The sequence below is a fragment of the Oncorhynchus mykiss genome, chromosome 15 (assembly GCF_013265735.2).
Source record: "Oncorhynchus mykiss isolate Arlee chromosome 15, USDA_OmykA_1.1, whole genome shotgun sequence".
Classification (NCBI taxonomy): Eukaryota; Metazoa; Chordata; class Actinopteri; order Salmoniformes; family Salmonidae; genus Oncorhynchus; species Oncorhynchus mykiss.
In genome coordinates this window covers 19,312,566-19,335,463 of record NC_048579.1, presented here as the reverse complement: position 1 = coordinate 19,335,463, position 22,898 = coordinate 19,312,566, and the positions used below count along the sequence as shown (strand labels likewise).

At 44.0% G+C, this 22,898-nt stretch overlaps 2 protein-coding genes across 5 annotated transcripts in view; one reads left to right on the top strand and one right to left on the bottom strand.

Moving 5' to 3' along the window:
• LOC110489741 (rho GTPase-activating protein 18) overlaps positions 1 to 13,439 on the top strand; it is a 50,381-nt gene extending 36,942 nt beyond the window's left edge. For all 4 annotated transcript variants that reach the window (XM_021562590.2, XM_021562591.2, XM_021562593.2 and 1 more), the window contains exons 4-15: positions 1,171 to 1,255; positions 1,544 to 1,731; positions 2,015 to 2,180; positions 2,409 to 2,500; positions 4,927 to 5,004; positions 5,494 to 5,653; positions 8,678 to 8,760; positions 9,524 to 9,721; positions 10,331 to 10,462; positions 10,691 to 10,818; positions 10,936 to 11,000; positions 11,101 to 13,439. In XM_021562590.2, coding sequence (XP_021418265.1) covers positions 1,171 to 1,255; positions 1,544 to 1,731; positions 2,015 to 2,180; positions 2,409 to 2,500; positions 4,927 to 5,004; positions 5,494 to 5,653; positions 8,678 to 8,760; positions 9,524 to 9,721; positions 10,331 to 10,462; positions 10,691 to 10,818; positions 10,936 to 11,000; positions 11,101 to 11,192 — 1,467 coding nt within the window. In that variant the 3' untranslated portion in view covers positions 11,193 to 13,439. The remainder of the gene's footprint in view (positions 1 to 1,170; positions 1,256 to 1,543; positions 1,732 to 2,014; positions 2,181 to 2,408; positions 2,501 to 4,926; positions 5,005 to 5,493; positions 5,654 to 8,677; positions 8,761 to 9,523; positions 9,722 to 10,330; positions 10,463 to 10,690; positions 10,819 to 10,935; positions 11,001 to 11,100) is intronic.
• lama1 (laminin, alpha 1) overlaps positions 13,333 to 22,898 on the bottom strand; it is a 67,492-nt gene continuing 57,926 nt past the window's right edge. The window contains exons 46-57 of the mRNA XM_036943995.1: positions 22,770 to 22,898; positions 22,435 to 22,549; positions 21,563 to 21,730; positions 21,267 to 21,418; positions 20,695 to 20,874; positions 20,282 to 20,471; positions 20,040 to 20,146; positions 17,735 to 17,924; positions 17,375 to 17,527; positions 15,029 to 15,182; positions 14,393 to 14,743; positions 13,333 to 14,207 (exon numbers count right to left, since the gene is read on the bottom strand). The exon at positions 22,770 to 22,898 is cut by the window's right edge and continues 13 nt beyond it. Of these exons, the coding sequence (XP_036799890.1) occupies positions 14,047 to 14,207; positions 14,393 to 14,743; positions 15,029 to 15,182; positions 17,375 to 17,527; positions 17,735 to 17,924; positions 20,040 to 20,146; positions 20,282 to 20,471; positions 20,695 to 20,874; positions 21,267 to 21,418; positions 21,563 to 21,730; positions 22,435 to 22,549; positions 22,770 to 22,898 (2,050 nt within the window). The 3' untranslated portion in view covers positions 13,333 to 14,046. The remainder of the gene's footprint in view (positions 14,208 to 14,392; positions 14,744 to 15,028; positions 15,183 to 17,374; positions 17,528 to 17,734; positions 17,925 to 20,039; positions 20,147 to 20,281; positions 20,472 to 20,694; positions 20,875 to 21,266; positions 21,419 to 21,562; positions 21,731 to 22,434; positions 22,550 to 22,769) is intronic.

Here is a 22,898-nt window from a genome sequence, read left to right as displayed (position 1 = left end):
AGGGTTGGTGGTATACCAGGTAGCAAGCCCACAGAGTTGTCATGGGAATTTGGAACAAATATCCAGACTCCACCCTGAGTAGCTAGCTGCTATGGCTATTAAAGGCTGTTGTGTGGCTATGAAGTCTTGATCGAGATTAAGATATTTACAGCATGAATGAATGGGGAGGGGTGTAACTAATAAAGCGCCCACGCCGAAGAGTGCCACAAGTGCCCCTGTCAGCACTGCTGTGTGGCGGTGGCAGTAGTCTCAAGGATGAGTCACAGATCTGGCGGGGGCACAGGATTCTGAGTCATACGCATCCCTCAGTTCCAGCTAGGATGACAGCTGATTCCAGGGCACAGAGAAAGCCTTCACCCTACTCCAGCTAGAATACTGTCTTACTGGCAGGCTTCACAGACCACAGTTGATTTTTTTTGTTGTTGTATGATTAAGGAAATGGATTTAGGCCCCAAGGACATGGAGTCTGGATCCATTAACAGGCCATTCAGTCTAAATGAGGATGGATTAAAGACCATGGCCAGTTTTGTCGAAATCTGATAGTGGAAGATGGTGGCGTCTCTTTTTGTGTTTGGTTGGTGGAGTGTAATATTACAGCTAATGTAGTTATTTTAATTGCTTACCATTTGAATTCATACGTAATGTATTTAGGCAAATGTTAGTATTTTGGTGACTATGAACTCGAGCTCTTTCTCAGACTTGTGAAATGCAATTTTATGTACATGAAACAGTATAAAAGCAACATTTCTATATCCTAGTGCTGCTGACTGGGGTTTGGTCCATGCTCTTCGCTGACTAGGAGGTGTACAACAAAACAAAACAGCTGTCTCTGTTGAGCGTTCCATTGATACCCACTCTCCTCTCTCCCCAATGTCAGCAAATGTACTGCAGAGTCATATGGTAGTAAGTGCATTGGAACGAAACTGACTGATTAGATGGTCAGCTCAACACAATGGTAGTGTTAATTCAGTTCACTGCAACGCCTGGTATCGTTTAGAAGAAAATTTACTCATTTCACCATAGTCAAATGCTGAAGCAGGATTCATATTTTCATGCGTCCCACTTCAAAAGCTAATGTTTAGTTGTTGATAATATTTACTTTGTGAAACAAACTCCACACACACCGAAATGAGCATAAATGATGATCATGTATGTCCCCTATCCTTTTAGTTGGTTGATCCCATACCGCCTGTGTCCCCCAAGTCACCCAATGGACACATGGCTTCCAGATGCATCCACCGGACATCTTCAAGAGGTGAGTCTATAGTCTCTCAATATGTTACCACCATTTAATGTCCCCTATTAGTTTGGTTAGATTTGGTCGGCTGACGCAACCGACTGTGAGGCTACCACTCCAGTGGGTTGAATCAATGTTGTTTCCATGCTATTTCAACCTAATTCTGTCAACGTGATTGGAAAACACATTGGACTGTGACCAAGTTGTCAACATAGATAACTTCCATCTGGTTGGTTGGACTGATGTCTTTGCATAGGGGAATATACTGGTGATGTGCCCATCATTCTGACTGTGTGTATGTTCTAGTGCGGCCTGCTTTTCCCAGCTTCTCCCCGGTGGAGAGACGTGTTTCAGAGTGCCCTCCCTCTCAGGATACCTCTGACACCCTGTCTTTCGAAGTGCCTTACTCCGAGGGCGTCACTGCCCACCGCAGGGGCCGCCAGGGGGACTGCCAGGACTGCCAACGCATCCGCAGAGATGACCCCGACCTGCCAGTGAGTTTCACCTCTGACCTTTTGGAACTCCAAAAGGCGTTTAAAAACAAATGAATGCAGTAGAAAATGAGAGAGCGACAGACATATGGAAGGGATTGTACAGGACAAAAAGTGGCAGAGCGGGGATTTGAACCCCAGCTGTAGGTGGCTGTGTGTGGTCTGGTCTGGAGGCATCCATGTTAACCAATGGCCGACCTCTGGCAACCTGTTTGAATATGTCAAATGTGTTGATGATCGAGACTTTCTTATGCATGACCATGGTCTTGTCTTCTGTCTTGTATAGACATTTCAGCTGCCTAGGCCTAAACTAGGCCTCACCCACATCCAAGATCTGTCTTGTGCGGACATGAAGAAGATCGGCTACATCTCTCTGATTGAACTGACCACGTTCTACGACTGCCTGGGCATTGAGCTCAAACGCAACCGAGCAGCACGCAGCAAGGCCAGAGGTGGGTGTTTAACCGGGTCATGTTCATGAGGCAACAAACGAAAGAAACCCCACATAAACAGGGCGGGACTACCTGGAAAATAAACCATTTTGTTTTATGTTGCAAGATGTTTTAAGACATTTTCAGTTGCGTGCCCTAATGAACACAACCTTGGTGTTTCACATCCTATTTTTACATAGACACGTCATTGGGGTTTTGAACTCTCTCTTTTTTCCCTCCCCTCCACAGAAAGTGGTATATTTGGAGTTCCCCTGACCACTCTACTGGAGAACGACCAGAAGAAATTCCCCGGGTCCAAGGTTCCTCTCGTCTTCAGAAAGGTACTGTACCTGATTGGTTCTATTTGTATTGGTAAAGCCCCCCTTACTTCTACTTTGAAACCACAAGTGTTTCTCCCCTCTGGTTATAGGCATATAGTTATACAAATTATACTGGGGGGAAATCCCTGCTTATTCCCCAATGGAAAATTATATGGGGTTATTGTGCGTTGCCAGTTCTCCTATACTTCTATGGGTCAGTTAAACTCTCCCTAAATCTCTCTCTCCCTCATTTACTTTCTCTCTTTTTCTCTGCCCCCACCCCTGTCTCTCTCCTCCCCAACTCCTTCTCTCAGTGCTACTCACACCTTGAGCTGGGCAATATTTACAAAAATTCATATCGCTATAAATTGACTAAATTATTACAATATCAATAAATTGAACAATACATTTATAACATCCATGTGCACTGTTGTTTTTTATATATTACCCTTAAAACTTCTACTAACACTTTGAATGTTGTACCTATCAATTTTCCTATTAACAATCACCCATATTACAAACTTACTTAATTTAAAACTTCACATTTCTCTAGTAGGGCCCAATAGGTTATTTATCGTAATGAACAATATCAGAAAACGTCCAGAATACGTGGTGGATATTGTCGTATCGATATACATTTTTGGTTTATCGTCCCAGCTCTACTCTCCCCCTCTAACCCCTAGTATCCTGACCCTCATCCCTTCCATCATGCTTTTCCTACTGAAGCAACCCTTTCCCAGGACCCATCACATCACTCCCTGACTCCTCCTCCTCAGCTGGCCATCACTGCTTTGTGTTAACGTAATATGTGTCAGGGGATGCCCACACACGGAACGCTCCCTCCAAGAGCCTCTCCTGTTTCACTATCAGTACTAGAGTCAGCCTTGTTAAGCGTTGCTTTCACACGTCCTCACAAAGACATTCCGGAGAGACTAAATGTCAGAAGTCCACCATATGCTCCTTTTAAACCTACTGAGTAGGAGAGGGTAGGGAGGAGAGTCAAGTGATGAACTATAAGCTAAATATACTGTTATTTTCATTTGTGTTGTCATGTCAGCTAGGGATGGATGTTAGTTATTGTCCATTTCTATCATAGAATATGTTATCTCTGATATTTTAGAAATATGCCTGGGATGGTATATGCAGTGCCTTCAGAAAGTATTCACACCCCTTGACTTTTTCCATATTTTGTTGTGTTACAGCCTGAATTTAAAATTGATTAAGTTGAGATTGTCACTGGCCTACACACAATGCCCCATAATGTCAAATTGGAATTATGTTTTTAGAAATGTTTACAAATTTAATAAGAAATGATAAGCTGAAATGTCTTAGATGTAATAGAATATGTTAGCTATTATAGCTCATATATGTTAGAAATATATCTGGGACTCTATATAAGGAGCTGTACTGAAAATAACATCTGACTGTTTAGAGTCCCAGCAGCTGCCAGTCAGTCAGCCAGTGGCACGGACCTAACCTTGGCATAGCTGAGGATTAAGGCACAAATAACCCTGTTACCAGCAGTCAAATTCCAGTCTATACAGAATTTGCCTATAATAAGTCACATTGACTGTCTAGGCTGACTACAATTACAGGCCACGTATAGTAAATGACTAGAGTATTGGGTATCAAGGTGATGTTTTATGGATTTGGTAGATAAGTGGCTTCTGGAAGGGAATTATAGGACTTTTCTTTGAAGCACTTGTTCACTGCTATATCAGTGTTGGTTTATCTTTTGCAGACCTGGAAAGTGGTTTCTGGAGGAGGACTTGATGAACAAGGTCAAACCATTGCTTCAGAATGCAGATTTTGTGTGGTCTAGTAAACAGATAGTTAGCCTTTGGGATCCAAAGCTTGTCATAAAATACAATTGTTGGGTTGCCTTACTCTCTCATATCTGTCATGTTGCACTTGCAAAGATCCTTAACCCCTCCTAAACAAAAATGATCAAGTGTTAGTACCTTTCAAGGGAAATATTTGATCAGTCGTCACTAAGAGGCAGGAAACAGGAGGGTTGTGTCTTTCTTCTGGAGTGGACCAGGTGTGTGTGAGATGGCGGGTCTGATAGCATTAACCTCAGGTTGCTGACATCTTTCTGTAGAGACGAGATGACTGAAGTCTCCAGTCCAGGTGTGAATCATGTTCAATAGAGCAAAACAAGTTTGGCGGTGGAGAACAAACATCAAGGCCCAGCAACCGAATCTGTGGGCGCTTTTATCTCTAGTTGTAAATATGAATTGAATGCTGTTTTGTTAGTGGTTTGAAGAGCTCCTTGTAAAAAAAAAAAAAAGTTTGCACAAAAAGGACTTCCCTGTCTGTGAAAACCAGGAAGAGGAAACGAATGCAGTCAGATTTGGTTGATTTTGTTTTCAGGTGAGAGTCGAGTTCACATCCCTCTTGGTTTGTTAAACTTGTGGTTTATAAAATGTGTATGCTTGTGTTTGCAGCTCTTGTCCAAGCTGGAGCAGACAGGACTACAAACAGAGGGGATTCTCAGAGTACCAGGGTCTGCATCCAGAGTAAAGGTAAGCCCCTCTCCCCTTTCCACTAATAAAACTGGAGCTTTTCATACTTTAGCTGTCAATCACCAATCATAGAGCTATCTTGTTCTGTGTAACTCTAGCTTATGTCTACCACTGTAAAAACATTTCACTGAAGGGAAAGATATGTTTGTTCTTTGATTTATTACTGTACTTGATCCCATCTTATATTATCCTACTGGGTACCCTCCTTTTCATCATTAGAACAAGCAGACTGAAGAGGGGATGTACCCACCCACTCCACCCCATTTTCATTTGTTAGGTACCATGGCAGGTCACCCCTCTACACACACTTGACATCTCAACTAGAGGAAGCTAGTGGGTATTAGGTTCCCCAAACACACATGGTGATGGTTAGGGATGTGATTTGTTTTTATGGAGGGGTCAAAGGTGACCGTGGAGTTGAGATTAACCACAGGAGGAACCATTGTGGAGATAATGTGTATATTTTTGTTTTGGTGTTGGTATTTGCAGCATCTGCGCCAGGAGCTGGAGCAGAAGTTCTATGAGGAGCGGTTTGACTGGGAGCAGGTGAGGCACAATGACGCAGCGGGTCTGCTGAAGATGTTCATCAGAGAGCTGCCTTATCCTCTGCTCACGCTCCAGCACTTACCTGCCTTCGCCGCTGCACAGAGTGAGTGCACACATGTAGGCCTGCACGCTTACCGTTAAGTGGATACGTAATACAGTGCATTTGGAAAGTATTCAGACCCCTTGACTTTTTCCACGTTCTGTTACATTACAGCTTTATTCTAAAATTGATGAAATTGTTTTTTGTCCTCTTCAATCTACACACAATACCCCGTAATGACAAAGCAAAAACAGGTTTTTGAAGTGTTAGCAAATGAATATAAGTTTTTGGTTGATATTTCACATTTACATAAGTATTCAGACCCTTTACTCAGTGCTTTGTTGAAGCACCTTTGGCAGCGATTACAGCCTCAAGTCTTCTTGGGTATGATGCTACCATCTTGGCACACCTGTATTTGGGGAGTTGCTCCCATTCTTCTCTGCAGATCCTCTCAAGCTCTGCCAGGTTGGATGGGGAGTGTCGCTGCACAGCTATTTTCAGGTCTCTCCAGAGATGTTTGAACGGGTTCAAGTCCGGGCTCTGGCTCGCCCACTCAAGAACATTCAGAGACTTGTCCCGAAGCCACTCCTGCGTTGTCTTGGCTGTGTGCTTAGGGTCGTTGTCCTGTTGGAAGGGGAACCTTCGCCCCAGTCTGAGGTCCTGAGTGCTCTGGAGCAGGTTTTCATCAAGGATCTCTCTGTACTTTGCTCCGTTCATCTTTCCCTCGATCCTGACTAGTCTCCCAGTCCCTGCTGCTGAAAAACATCCCCACAGCATGATGCTGCTTCACTGTAGGGATTTTGCCAGGTTTCCTCCAGACTACAATTTCAGGCCAAAGAGTTCAATCTTGGTTTCATCAGACAAGATAATCTTGTTTCTCATGGTCAGACTTTCTAGGTGCCTTTTGGCAAACTCTAACCAGGCTGTCATTTGCCTTTTACTGAGGAGTGGCTTCCATCTGGCCACTCTACCATAAAGGCCTGATTGGTAGAGTGCTGCAGAGAAGGTTGGACTTCTGGAAGGTTCTCCCATCTCCACAGAGGAACTCTGGAGCTCTGTCAAAGTGACCATCAGGTTCTTGGTCACCTCTCTGACCAAGGCCCTTCTCCCCCGATTGCTCAGTTTGGCCAGGCAGCCAGCTCTAGGAAGAGTCTTGGTGGTTCCAAACTTCTTCCATCTAAGAAGTATGGAGGCCACTGTGTTCTTGGGGACCTTCAATGCTGCAGAAATGTTTTGGTACCCTTCCCCAGATCTGGGCCTTGACACAATCCTGTCTCGGACCTCTACAGACGAATCCTTTGACCTAATGGCTTGGTTTTTGTGGGACCTTATATAGAGTGGTGTTTGCCTTTCCAAATCATGTCCAATCAATTTAATTTACCACAGGTGGACTCCAATCAAATTGTAGAAACATCTCAAGGATGATCAATGGAAACAGGACGCACCTGAGCTCAATTTTAAGTCTCATAGTAAAGGGTCTTAATACTTATGGAAATAAGGTATTTATGTTTTTGATTTTAATACATTAGCAAACATTTCTAAAAACCTGTTTTTGCTTTGTCATTATGAGGTATTGTGTGTAGATTGATGAGGAACATGTTTTATTTCATCCATTTTAGAATAAGGCTGTAACGTAACAAAATGTGGATAATGCGAAGGGGTCTGAATACTTTCTGAATGCACTGTACATATATTAAAATAGATCTCTGACACCCTTATCTCTACTGACCTGTAAGCAGAGACTAATTATTCAGTCCTTCATACTATATATCACCATCGTTAGCATTGTTTACAGCACATGTAAAATGCACTACATGACCAAAAATATGTGGACACTTACTCGTCGAACATTCCAAAATCATGGGCATTAATATGGATTTGGTCCCGCCTTTGCTGCTATAACAGCAGCAAGTCTTTCCACTAGATGTTGGAACATTTCTGCGGGCACTTGCTTCCATTCAGCTACAAGAGTATTAGTGAGGTCAGGCAGTGATGTTGGGTGATTAGGCCTGGCTCGCAGTCGGCATTCCAATTCATCACAAAGGTGTCCGATGGGGTTGAGATCAGGGCTCTGTGCAGGCCAGTCAAGTTCTTCCACACTCATCTCGACAAACCATTTCTGTATGGACCTCGCTTTGGAACTAAGGGGCATTGTCATGCTGAAACAGGAAAGGGCCTTCCCCAAACTGTTGCCATAAAGTTGAAATTACAGAATTGTCTAGAATGTTATTGTATGCTATAGCGTTAAGATTTCACTTCATTGGAACTAAGGGACCAAGCCCAAACAGCCCTAGACCATTATTCCTCCTCTTCCTAACCCTAACCCATATTAGTCTGCCGGACTGTCAGATGGTGAAGCATGATTTATCACTCCAGAGAACTGGTTTCCACTGCTCCAGAGTCCAATGGCTGCGAGCTTTACACCACTCCAGCTGATGCTTGGCATTGTGCATGGTGATCTTAGGCTTGTGTGTGGCTGCTCGACCATGGAAACCTATTTCATGAAGCTCCCGACGAATAATGATTGTGCTGACGTTGCTTCCAGAGGCAGATTGGAACTTGTTAGTGAGTGTTGCAAGCGAGGACAGAAAATGTTTACGCTCTTCAACACTTGCCGGTCCCATTCTGTGAGCTTGTGTGGCTTACCACTTTGCAGATGAGCCGTTGTTGCTCCTAGACATTTCCACTTCACAATAACAGCACTTACATTTGACAGGGGCAACTCTAGCAGGGCAGAAATTTGACAAACTGACTTGTAAAGGTGGCATCCTATGATGCTGCCACGTTGAAAGTCACTGAGCTCTTCAGTAAGGCCGTTCTACTGCCAGTGAGTCCCTATGGAGATTGCATGGCGGTGTGCTTGATTTTATACACCTGTCGCTTGTGGCTGAAATAGCCAAATCCACTAATTTGAAGGGGTGTCCATATACTTTTGTATATGTTGCTTGTCATTTATGATTAATTTCCAATTTTTCTCTTAAATGTACTCTTAACTATGTCAATAATAGTCAACAACACTTCCACCAGTTGGTAAAGTGAGTGTGTTTGCAGAGATATCAGTGTATTTTCCCCTCTGTCCCTCCTCAGGTGTCTCCTCTCCCAGACACCAGATCCAGGCCCTGCACCTCCTCATCATGCTGCTCCCTGAGCCCAATAGAGACACACTCAAGGTGAGGATGATCTTTGACTAATGCCCCTAAAGATCAGGGTTCACATCCTTTGTAGCTATCCCAAGACTCATGATCATGGACTGAGAGACTACACTTTCAACTGTGACCTCACAACCCTACACACAAACACACACCTATCCCACATATCCAGTCCTAAAATAGCTCAAATAAGTGCAGGGGCTGAGAGTTTATTTTCAATTGGGCAACTGTGTCCAACTATGCATTCCTACGACTCATAAGCCAATAGTCACAACCATGAGTGACTAACATTCCATTCTAAGGGGCGGTTGCCTTCGTAACATGTAAACAACCATGAAGTGTTGCTCAAGCCTCAGTCAAGGCATAATATGATGACTTAACTTGGCACTTGAAGTGAACTTGAAGAGTAACAACTATGTTTAAGTATCGTCCCATGAATGGGTTATTGTATGAAGTTTAGATAAGAGGTTTTTGAAGGTGTGAAGGGAAAACGGGTGACAACCCTCTGACGTCCTCGCTTCCTGAGTGGATAGTATATAAAATGACGTGTGTAGGATAAGATATGAGAATGTGTTTCACACACATTTTGGATCAGTAGGCCAGAGTTACCCAGTGATTGTGCCAGTGCAAAGGTTGAACCTGTTTTCTTGAAGGAATAAATCCGAAGAGCACACACACACACACACACACACACACACACACACACACACACACACACACACACACACACACACACACACACACACACAGACAGACCCAGTCTAACCCCTCTGTGCCCCTCTAGGCCCTGTTGGAGTTCCTGAGGAAGGTGGTAGCCTATGAAGAGAAGAACAGGATGAGTCTGTGGAACGTGTCCATGATCGTGGCTCCCAACCTCTTCACCTACCGGGGCAAGAATGCCAAGCAGGAGGAGATGCAGGCGGCAGCCGGGGCGGCCCACCTCGTACGGCTACTCATCACATACCAAGAACTGCTCTGGACCGTGAGTTTGCAACACACGCACACACGTTCCTTGAACACATAGAGATGGGATACGTTCACACACGACACATTCACTAGCCCCAAACATATCTCATCAACAGTCATCTGGCCTCATCAGGACAGACCAGGGTGCTATTCAACTACAGTAGGACTGCAATTTCCCAAATTGGTGGTTGAAAGATTACGTCTATACTGCTCCAGCATAGCATCTGCAATTTTAAGACTTCCAATACAATTTCTGTAATTTTGCTTAACAAAAACCTCACTTTCAGTATTTCAAGACAAGTCATTTTTTATGTAGACCTTGAGCCTGGTTAAACAAGACTGAAAGCTGAGCTCACCATTGTTTTACTGGGGGGAAAAGTGTTTATGACGAAAACCCATGAGGGAAGTGATCCAGGCACGTTGTATGAAAAACGCAAAGAGACAAAGAGCAGCTTGACCCACATCTGGGGACTGCTGCCTGACCTATTAGAATGCAATGCATAGTACAATGCATAGAATGTAATGCCACTACAGCCCAAATCACCAAGCCCCCGGGCAGACGGGGAGAAAGTGAAGAGAGAGAGGGAGGATAGAGAGATTAATAGGTGTATTGTTCTCTCCTCAGGTGCCCTGCTTTCTCATCTCCCACGTGAGGAAGTTGAATGAGGCTAGCAAGAAGCCGCCCAGCTCAGAGAAGACCAAAAGGAAGCTGCTAATGATGAGGAAGAGGAACGCTGAGAAGACTGAAAGGAGCGAGGTAATGATTACTGACTTTATGGACTCTAAACTACTTTAACCCCAACTTGAAATGGTCAATTAGATGTATTCTCAATGTTAGTTTGACTTGACAACAATATCATAGGCTATTGGGTGTATGCTTGCTCCTGACAGTACCTAATTGGATGTGGTCGCCAGTACCTTTCAGCATGAGGTTTACTCATGTAATGGGACTTGAATTGAAGTTGGGTCTTTTCTTTGTCCACAGTTGACTGACCTCCGCGAAGGGGTCATCAGGGTTCACGCCCCACTACAAGCTAAGATCTCCATGGCGATCCAGTTGGACAACGAGACCAAGGCCAAAGATGTGATGGCGCGCTTCGATTATGAGAACGGGTCAGTGGAGGAAAAGTGATGATTACTTATTTCTTCAATGCCTCTGTTGATGTTGCTAATGTATACTATAGGGATGTCTGGGTTTATTAAAATCATTATATTTTTTTTATCTCGCAGTCGTGGCACCAGAAGCACTAGCCAGAGGCCAGTACAGTATTTGTTTGAGGTCGGAGGAAACATAGGTATGTATGATTACATCCGTTTGACTCAAATTATTTTCAATCAGATTATTGTAATTTCTGTCTTCTTTAATCGAACTAAAACAATAACTTTTCTCTCTAGGCGAGCGCTGCTTGGACCCTGAGACTCACCTACTAGACGTGTACCATGTGAATCCGCACTGTGAATGGCTTTTAAAACCCACGACCACATGAGAACTGAGGACTCACCCACTCAACACAGTCAGCAAACTGAACCACTGCCCTCTTGTGGCCGTCTTCGTGAACTGAGCATGCATGGAGGCCTTGTTGACTGTAGGTTCAGTTAAGGTTTTATCCCAAACTATGGACCACTAAAAAGAGCGAGAGCTGGAAGAGGAACTATGGAGAGAGACATTCTCCTCCTGAAGGAAGGACTCAACATAGGCCATGTTTGTGGGATTGAACCTTATAACAAACTACTAAATAGGACAGAAGCACTATACTCTGACTAGCTGGGTTCTGGATGGAAGTATTTGGAGGTGGGACAGCTTTGTGAAGACATACGTGACTGACGACATCCCATTGCTTGCCATTTGAATTGTTTTGTGCCAGATATTCACCTCCTGGGTCGTTCCACCAATTCAGTGCCTTTTGAGGAGAGTAACTTATTTTACACTACCATTTCACTGTTAGATGTTCAATGTTTCTTTTGAAAAATGTTTTTCAAAAGGAATAGTCTCGCCACATTAAAACGAGTGTTCTGTTTACGTAACAGGATTGACCTTAAAATGAGGGACAGACTAATCACATGAAATAATAATCTTCAGAAATGACTTTGTCAAAGCAACAAAATAGCACGGCTTTACAAGGATGGTGAAATGTTGCGGTTAAGTTGCTTAAAATCTTCTGAAAATCAGAGGGTGCAAGGAGGGACACTAGCAAGTCTTTATTTATATAAAACATCTGATTTATTGAATTTTCCATGTGGTCTATATCAAAGGGCACTTCATTTAATAAAACAGGGTTTTAAAATTCAATATTGTTGCACAATTTCTACATAAAATATGAAAAGGATGCAAAAGGAACTCTTCGTGGAACGACCCTCCTACAGAGGCCATGGACACAATAACAGACAATGTGTACCACTTCATGCAAGACCCAGTTAACATTTACTTGCTATATTTATACCACACATTTATCCTGCTTATTGTATTATCACACATTCTCCATATAACTTTTTTATCATTTATAAGAGCAGAATGTTGATTGCAAAACTATTGGAAGTGAGGAGATTCAGAAGACTAGCAGTTTGGGTTGTTGAGTTCATGATGGTGAGGGACAAGTGGAGATGGGAGAGGCCTGATACTGAATACAGACATTGGCTCTGTCTGAAACTTTGTTTCATGGTTTCCTGTCCTGCTGACCGCTGATTGGTGTCTAGAACTGATCAGGACAAGGCAGGTGAAAACAACATAGTGGAAACCTATCCAGTCCTTTCACCTGCTAGTGGTCATCAAGGACATGAGATAATTCAGAGTACTGAGACGCAGGCCCACATCGGAACTGTGACCATCGATTCAGGCCATTGTTCAGCCCACCTTCTTTGCTTTTTGGATTTGCATGTTGAGCACTAATATAAAAAGGTCCAGAACTCAAACATCTCCCTCCTGACACATCTCCCCACCCCAATGGACTGTGAATGTTGTACCTGTGGCTTGTAGAAAACAATGTACACACTACACTAGGACTTAACAACTCTTTCAACCAATCCTGTATGTCCAGTCTACATAAGAGACATGCATTACTAATGAACTAAACTGACTTTGCATGCCTGGAGAGTGCTTACAATACTTTAATGAAGGAAAGGAGAAAAGGCATAGAGTGGCCATAAAAAAAGGCCCTTCATATCAGTGTTAGCCTGGCTTCCAAACTGATTATTACATTTCACCATGGTTTCTTTCCAAACGATGGTAAGAGCAGTGTTCAGTCTGGTTTAACCAGGCTAGCCCTCGCTTGCTTATGAACTTGTGAATAATGTTTACTTGCAGGGCGTGTATGTTTTAGCCCAATCAACCTCTCTCCACTTTATTTTACTCTGTGGTCTTAGTAGTTCAATGTTTGCCTGTGCCTTGGTTGTCAGCCTGTGGTTTTTGTTGTTTTTAAGTATTCTGTGCTTCCAAATGAACCTGTAGCAATTGTGTCAACAAGACAAAGGTCGTAATGTTGATTTGACTTTGCGCAGGACTTAAAATTATTTATCCTTCCAAAGCCAGTGTGTAAACATTTTTTGTAAATGACTGTGCACCATATACTCTTACTATGTGTGTATTTTCTGTATATAGAATACTGATTTAGCATTTTTTTTATTTTTTTATTTGCATTTATTTTATGAATATTATTTGACCACTGTTGACAGTTTTGGCCAAGTGGCACAATGTATCTGACACAGTAACAACTGAATATAACGTCAAGTTAAAAATGGACTTGTCTTTCTCTCTTGCCAGAACTATGTTGTGAAATATGTTAGGACAAAAATCAGCTCAGTTTCTCCCCCAAAATAGCATGAACACTCAATTCAGAACATTATTCTGCAGGTACTCCTGGGAAACTATGCAGAAAGACAAACAGACATGGTATAGAACGGATAACATCAGAAGGATGACAGCTTTGGAAGCAGCTTTGACAAGTGTGTTATGCACTGCATAATATGTGGGCAGGCCTATAGTAATAGAGCCTACAGATCAACTATGACTTTGATATACTATGATATTGATATTTTTTTAAAGTATTTTATTAGCAAATATTAATTTTCTAGAACATCGCATAAAAAAACTAAGACATTCTATTGTCCAATTAATTTGGGGGAGTCAAAATGCACAAAAGAACATGAACACCAACACAGAAAATGAGTTGATTAAAAAAAAACATTTTCACATTGACAAAACATTACTTAAATCTTTCTTTACAAAACATTACAAATGGAAATCATTTCAAAGGTCAAATTTCAATGGTCAAATCACAGGGTCATAGCGTTAGATATGGAATGGTTTGGTATGGCTGGTAAAGTTCTGGTATGGTTGTGGCAAGGTTATGTGGCGGTGCTAGGGCAGGAGTGGGGTGACACTCCTTGGAGGGTGAAGGCAGTACTGAAGTCCAGGATGTTGGTCATGTGACCCTTGATCAAGCGGATGTTACGCATACAACCACGGAACGGCATTCTGGATGTCAGGCAGTTCTGTTTCACGCCGACTGTAAACAAAAAGAGAGAGAGAGGTCAATACATGGGTGCTAACAAATTCATTTACTTGACACTGGAATTGATCAACATCAAAGCAAAGGGGTGACAAAGGCCCAGTCCAGTGAAGTGTCTTGCATTTAGGGTATAGGGGCTGTTTGTGGAAAGAGACTGAAGGTTTTATAGAGGGGGAACGTACCAGGGAAGCCTCCCACGTAGACCGGGTCCTTGGTCTCAGCCGAGGTGGACTGGGGGTGGGGGTTGTCGGTGAGCACCGTGACTCCGTCCACGGTCAGACTCAGAGTGTTCTTGGTCTTCTTTGCCAGCAGGGTGTGCCAGAGACCGTCACACAGCCACCAGCCCAGCCGCGAAGTGGCCGACACCCGCCCGGCACCGTTGTTCACGTGGAACACCGCCTGTCCGTTGGCTAGCTCCAGCCCGATGGCGTCCACCTTGGCGCTGCTGACCCCAAGGAGGACTCCATCTGACACTGTGCTGCGGAACTCCAGAGACACCTCCATATCTGAGCCCACTTTGTACCCATTCTTTACTGCAGGGGACAAACCATAACGAACCAGTTTACATTACGTCACACAGTCAAGGGCGACACATTAAGGCACTCCCATTCATGTTTTTAAACAGTTAAATGTAGCTATGCATTGAGCTTGTTAAAATGATCTCATCCTAAGCATTATTCCGGTTGAAAATCTATCAGAAAGGATGTGGAAATGTTGACTTTTTAAATATAGTTGGCAGAAAAAATTTAAATGGCTTTTTTTGTGTTTTTCGCTTCACAAAGACTTGAAGTATGGAGTTTATGGGCGTTAGTACTCACTCAGAGCAGCGTATCCGCTCCCATTGAAGAAGGTCCCGTCCTGGGCTGCGGTGAAGCAGTGCGCAGTGGATTGTTCAGACACTGGACTCTGGGTGTTCAACTTAACACTGTTCAGCAACACCTTCTGGATGCAGCCTGCCAAACTATGGGTCACCTGCATGAGGGAATATAAATATTAACATTTGGGGTTGTGGATAAACATTTACTCAGCAGAAAATGTACCACCTGCTTTCAACACAAACAATTATATAAAAACTATATTTCAGCATGAATAGCAAGTACACTGACTATACCAAACATTAGGAATACCTTGCTAATATTGAGTTGCAACCCCTTAGCCCTCAGAACAGCCTCAATTTGTTGGGGCATGGACTGTACAGTCATGGCCAAAAGTTTGACACAAATATGAATTTTCACAAAGTCTGCTGCCTCAGTTTGTATGATGGCAATTTGCATATACTCCAGAATGTTATGAAGAGTGATCAGATGAATTGCAATTAATTGCAAAGTCCCTCTCTGCCATGCAAATGAACTGAATCCCCCAAAAACATTTCCACTGCATTTAAACCCTGCCACAAAAGGACCAGCTGACATCATGCTAGTGATTCTCTCGTTAACACAGGTGTGAGCGTTGACGAGGACAAGGCTGGAGATCACTCTTGTCATGCTGATTGAGTTGAAAGCTTCAAAAGGAGGGTGGTGGTTGGAATCATTTTTCTTCTTCTGTCAATCATGGTTACCTGCAAGGAAACACGTCCCGTCATCATTGCTTTGCACAAAAAGGGCTTCACAGGCAAGGATATTGCTGCCAGTAAGATTGCACCTAAATCAACCATTTATCGGATCATCAAGAACTTCAAGGAGAGCGGTTCAATTGTTGTGAAGAAGACTTCAGGGCATCCAAGAAAGTCCAACAAGCGCCAGGACTGTCTCCTAAAGTTGATTCAGCTGTGGGATCGGGGCACCACCAGTACAGAGCTTGCTCAGGAATGGCAGCAGGCAGGTGTGAGTGCATCTGCACGCACAGTGAGGCGAAGACTTTTGGAGGCAGTAGGGCAGAAAAGAAGCCACTTCTCTCCAGAAAAAACATCAGGGACAGACTGATATTCTGCAAAAGGTACAGGGATTGGACTGCTGAGGACTGGGGTAAAGTAATTTTCTCAGATGAATCCCCTTTCCGATTGTTTGGGGCATCTGGAAAAAAGCTTGTCCAGAGAAGACAAGGTGAGCGCTACCATCAGTCCTGTGGCATGCCAACAATAAAGCGTCCTGAGACCATTCATGTGTGGGGTTATATCTCAGCCAAGGGTGTGGGCTCACTCACAATTTTGCCTAAGAACACAGCCATGAATAAAAAATGGTACCAACACATGCTCCCTACCATCCAGGAAAAGTTTGGTGCCGTACAATGCCTTTTCCAGCATGATGGAGCACCTTGCCATAAGACAAAAGTGATAACTAAGTGGCTCTGGGAAAACAACATCAATATTTTGGGTCCATGGCCAGAAAATTCCCCAGACCTTAATCCCATTGAGAACTTGTGGTCAAATCCTCAAGAGGCGGGTGGACAAACAAAACCCCACACATTCTTACAAACTCCAAGCACTGATTACGCAAGAATGGGCTGCCATCAGTCAGGATGTGGCCCAGAAGTTAATTGACAGCATGCCAGGGCGGATTACAGAGGTCTTGAAAAAGAAGGGTCAATACTGCAAATATTGACTCTTTGCATCAGCTTCATGTAATTGTCGATAAAAAGCCTTTGACACTTATGAGATGCTTGTAATTATACTTCAGAATTCCATAGTAACATCTGACCTAAAATATCTAAACACACTGAGGCAGCAGACTTTGCGAAAATGTATATTTGTGTCAAAACTTTTGGCCACGACTGTACAAGGTGTCGAAAGCTTGTCACAGGGATGCTGGCCCATGTTGGCTCCAATGCTTCCCACAGTTATGTAAAGTTGACTGGATGTCCTTTGGGTGCTGGACCATTCTTGATACACATGAGAAACTGTTGAGGGTGAAAAACTCAGCAGCGTTGCAGTTCTTGACACAAACCGGTGGGCCTGTCACCTACTACCATACCCTGTTCAAAGGCAATTCAATATTGTGTCTTGCCCATTCACCCTCTGAATGGCACACATATACAATCCATGTCTCAATGTTTATAAAATCCTTTAACCTGTCTCCTCCCCTTCATCTACACTGATTTGAAGGTGATTTAACAAGTGACATAAGTAAGGGATCATAGCTTTCACCTGGTCAATCTGTCATGGAAAGAGCACGTGTTCTTAATGTTTTGTACAATCAGTGCACGTTGTGTGTTGTAGTTGAACTTACATTGCCTATCTTCTTGGCGGTGTAGGTCTGGGGAAGTCCTCCCAGATACAGCTTGTTCTCCACATCCAGAGTGTTTCCTTTAGCCGGCACTGGAGTTGACGGCTGGCCGTCGACACTGAGAACCACACTCTTCTTATTGAAGTCCGTCTTCACCTGGACACCCACAGATACACGACAGGGTTGGGGAGAGTCATGACAACCTGCATGGTAATATCACTGCTTTCAGTTATGATCTGAAACGAACTTGAATTGTGACTTGGGCTTTTGTATTCATTAATGATATTGTTATGCGTCCCCTGAATCGACAACAATCACTGCAATCTACTATCGCTCTTGGCCCAGAAGGGTATAGTCACTAACTGTGTGCCACTGGCCGTCGTTGACGGGCACAGGGAAGGTGGCGGTGGCGGGGCCGCTGCCCTTGTCACAGGTGAAGAACAGATGCCCTCCCAGCAGCTGCAGAGTGGCGTAGTCCATCTGGTTGGCGTGGGCCATGTAGTAGATCAAACCACTCTGGGTATAGGTACGCACCGACAGCTCCAGAGAGAAACTGTCAGGAAGAGAAGCGAGAAGAGACATGAAGTATTTAAGCTACTGACAAAGCTATATTTTGAGTTAGCTATGATTTACTGTAAGATAAAGACTTTTGTTAATGGTTTGGTAGACCTATAAATAGGCAATGAATGGATATGACAATTTGTGGATAATTGTCAATAATACAAAATTGAAGTGGACATTTGTTTAGGAGTACCAACCAATCTCATAATAATCAAATATTGATGAATGCATCCACCAACCAAAAACATGTCTCACAACATGTTTGGAATGACAGTGACAATAGGAGTTGGCAAGAGCATAAGCAGATCTGGGATCAGGCTAATTGAACTGTGCCTTCCTCTCAATCACAAACAATGTAGGCTACAGTGAAACACTTGAGAAGAGTTCTAGCTAAGTCAATGGGAATGTGTAACATTAGCCCTGCTCGTTTCCAAGCAGTGCCGGAGTGCCTGGTGAATAAGAAATATTCCAACAAAGAGAATGGGCCACAGCCGAGACAGGAAATGAGGTAGACCTTGGGGAGGCTATTATAATTCTTCTCTTTAATGAAGAGATATGCACTCATGCTCAGAGAAAAGCAATCAACGATGATGGCCTTGAGGGTTTTTTTGCAATTCACTATCCTGTATGTTACACGACATGGCCAAAAGTATGTGGACACTTGCTCATCGAACATCTCATTCCTAAATCATGGGCATTAATATGGAGTCGGTCCCCCCTTTGCTGCTATAACAGCCTCCACTCTTCTGGGATGGTTTTCCACTAGATGTTGGAACATTGCTGCAGGGACTTGCTTCCATTCAGCTACAAGAGTATTAGTGAGGTAGGGCACTGATGTTGGGCGATTAGGCCGGCTCGCAGTCGGCGTTCCAATTCATCCCAAAGGTGTTCGATGGGGTTGAGGTCAGGGTTCTGTGCAGGCCAGTCAAGTTCTTCCACACCAATCTTGACAAAGCATTTCTGTATGGACCTCGCTTTGGAACTAAGGGACCTAGCCGAACCAAGAAAAACAGCCCCAGAGAATTATTCCTCCTCCACCAAACTGTACAGTTGGCACTATGCATTGGTAGTGTTCTCCTGGCATCCGCCAAACCCAGATTTGTCCGTCGGACTGGCAGATGGTGAGGCGTGATTCATCACTCCAGAGAACGCGTTTCCACTCCTCCAGAGTCCAATGGCGGCAAGCTTGACACCACTCCAGCCGACGCTTGGCATTGCGCATGGTGATCTTAGGTTTGTGTGCGGCTGCTCGGCCATCAAAACCCATTTCAAACGCTCCCGACTCCACTTTGTCCATGACAGCCAACAGAGGCTCATCATAAGACATCCCTTCTTCCATGTGTCTCTTAGGGTCAATCTTCAATGAGTTTAAGTTTTATTTTTGTAATAAAACGTTGCCAGAGCCAGTTTGGAACTCGGTAGAGAACAGATGATTTTTACACGCTACAAACTTCAGCACTCGGCGGTCCTGTTCTGTGAGCTTGTGTGGCCTACCACTTTGCGGCTGAGCTGTTGTTGCTCCTTCACAATAACAGCCCTTACAGTTGACTGGGGCAGCTCTAGGGCGGAAATTTGACAAACTGACTTGGCATCCTATGACGGTGCCATGTTGAAATTCACTGAGCTATTCAGTACGGGCCATTCTCCTGGCAATGTTTGTCTATGGTGATTGCATGGCTGTGTGCTTAATTTTATACGGCTGAAATAGCCGAATCCACTTATTTGAAGGGGTGTCCACATACACTGCATGGCCAAAAGTATAGGCCTATGCTCTCCATTACAGGAAGAGTACTTAGTATGATGTTTGTAGAGCACACCAAGGCAAAGTATTAGCTAAGCAGCTAGAACACCTTCCTACGCCATTTCAATGTACTGGAATGCTGGCTTGAACCAGTTTTACACAACTAGCTATGGGCCAACTGATATCAAGGCTAACATGACTCAAATTAGATACAACACTATGAAGTGAGAATCCCTAAAGAAATGAATATAGAATTGTGACAATCATAGAAATGACATAGAATATAATCTCTATGATAAAAACCATGCTGTGCCATCTGACATGTTTTGGAGAGGGTAGTTCAACGAGCCAGCTGTCAGTACTGACCTCCTCCTCACTGTGTTGGGGTTGATGCTGAGGACCATGTGACTGTGTCTGGAGATGCCAAACTGCTGGGCTTCTGGGATGGATGAGGTGTTGTCCATCGATGCACACTGGAGACAAACAGAGGGAACACAGAACAATGACGGACAACACGAGGAACTATCTGTGACAACATGGTGACCTGTTTGAAGAGCTGCAGCACAGTAAATCCCAACAGATAAGAGGTGTGTGTGTGTCTGCTGTACCGTGAGTGTGCCGGGGGTGAGCGCGCTGAGCTGGCCGGGGGGTGGTGAAGGGGTTCTGGCAGGGTCCGGAGTGGGCTCGGCATCTAGGTCAGTGTCATCAGGTAGGAGGACCCTTTTAGGCCTCTCCTCCAATAGACAGCTGTCCATGTCCACGTTGTGGTACCTCACAGCAGCTGACAGGTCCAACAACCTATAGGGACACAGCACAACATGGGTCAGACCAAAGAGTAACCATGAAGGCCCCAATTGAGGAAGGATGCCATATTCCTTGTTACCAGCGACCCCAAAAAATATTCCTCGAGATAATGCTTAGCCTTGCAAACGTAGTTATGGCATCCTCGATTAAAAAACATCAATTACTCCAGCACAGTGTGACAAATGAAGTATCGTTGTGTATTGGGTGTGTGACTCACTTGGAGTCCAGGGCCAGGTTCCTGATGCAGCCGTAGAAGGAGGAGGTGGTTCGGAGCAGCCCGGCGCCCTCTCCTGGTGGGACTCCTCCCATGTACAGAGAGGTGAGGGTCAGAGAGGCCTTCTCCGAGGACAGGCGTACCATCTCCTGGTGGTCCTCATCCACTAGTACAACCAGCATCCTGGATGGATGACACACACAGTGGTAAGTTACTACATGTCAATAATAACAACGCAGTGCTATTCATCTTAGAATAGACCACTTGTATATTATTCCATACTGGACAACATGATTATTAAAAGATACAATCTGCAATATTTACTGCTGTTCAATGGCCATTTCAAAGTTGATTTAATCCCATGGCAGTTGTTATATATATATCCATCCTATGTATAACATCAGCATAGAAAGTTCTTGAATAAGGTCACAGACAACACGACAAAGGCAGAGATAATTTTGTGTGCTGGAAGTATAATTTCAAATGACATCATTTATAATGACTGAGCCATCCATCAGCATGAAATCATGACAGATGTTACAGGTTAATCCGTCCCTCTTCATGGTGCGACTCACTTCCTGTTCCTCTGCAAGATGACCGAGTGCTCCTGCCCGTCACTGAAACTCCCGGAGCGTGATTTGACCACAACCTTGTGGACGCTCCCGCCCTCTGCCATGTTGACATGAACCTCCAAGCCCCCCGAAATCAGCATGACTGCCAGGAAGGGCTGGACACAAACACACAGAAAACATGGTCAATATGCGGTTGAACCATAAGTCATTTTGGCAACATTATAAAGATGTATTACTAATGAACATGTATGAGCTCTTATAATGTCTAATTGTTTATCACAGTATATCTGTGGCCTTACCTGGCGAGCCTGTCTGCTTTTGCGGGTGCTTGCCTTGCTGAAGCCTGCCAGGATTATGCCAGTGTCATTGCGGGTAGAGAAGGAGGCCAACAGCTCCCCCTGGGGGTCGAGAGACACAGACGGCAACTCCACATAGCCCTCTCTCAGTACAGACACACTGCGGATGGGCTGGAACACACACACACACACACACAAGTTACTCATAGGGAATATGGAAAGTCTTTTTGCATTCAGTGTAAGATGACTCGACAATATGCCATTATCATGTACTGCTGGGCATCTTCCCCTTTACAGAAATCGACATCAGCAAAATTCAAATGCCAAGACTGTCACTGTCAATATTCACTCTTCCCAATATTGATGAGTCTACCTTTAATTTGTCTAGAGAGGAAGAAGGCCCCTGAAGAAAGGTTCTTTACTTTCAGCCTTTCTTACCTCTAACACACAGCCTTTCTTACCTCTAACACACAGCCTTTCTTACCTCTAACACACAGCCTTTCTTACCTCTAACACACAGCCTTTCTTACCACTAACACACAGCCTTTCTTACCACTACCACACAGCCTTTCTTACCTCTAACACACAGCCTTTCTTACTTCTAACACACAGCCTTTCTTACCTCTAACACACAGCCTTTCTTACCACTAACACACAGCCTTTCTTACCTCTAACACACAGCCTTTCTTACCTCTAACACACAGGCTTTCTTACCTCTAACACACAACCTTTCTTACTACTAACACACAGCCTTTCTTACCACTAACACACGGCCTTTCTTACTACTAACACACAGCCTTTCTTACCTCTAACACACAGCCTTTCTTACCTCTAACACACAGCCTTTCTTACCACTAACACACAGCCTTTCTTACCTCTAACACACAGCCTTTCTTGACACCATAGGAGTCTCGGAGCAGGTCAAAGTTGGAGCGGGCGATCTCCATGTTTTTGATGCAGCCCACATAGGACCGTGCTACTACTTGTCTCCTGAAAAAATAATTAAATTCACAATTTACCTCGTTTATTTTACTTAATGTAAAAAAAAAATACAAAAATACAAAAATTCACCAATTCACACACTAAGCTCAATATTTACATAATGCAGTAGGAGCTCCACCAAAAATATATTAATGAGCGCAATACAAATGCATATCAACTAGGAATATCTTGCAGGTAGGTGAGGTATGCGCCAAAGTAGTTCCAGTACCTGATAGGGCGAGACATGGGCAGTCCCCCGATGTAGATTGGGTCCAGGTCGGAGCGGTTGAGGTCGGAGGCGGTCCCAGGAGACTCCGCCTCCATGATCTCTTTCTCTGATGAGTTGTCTGCCGCCATC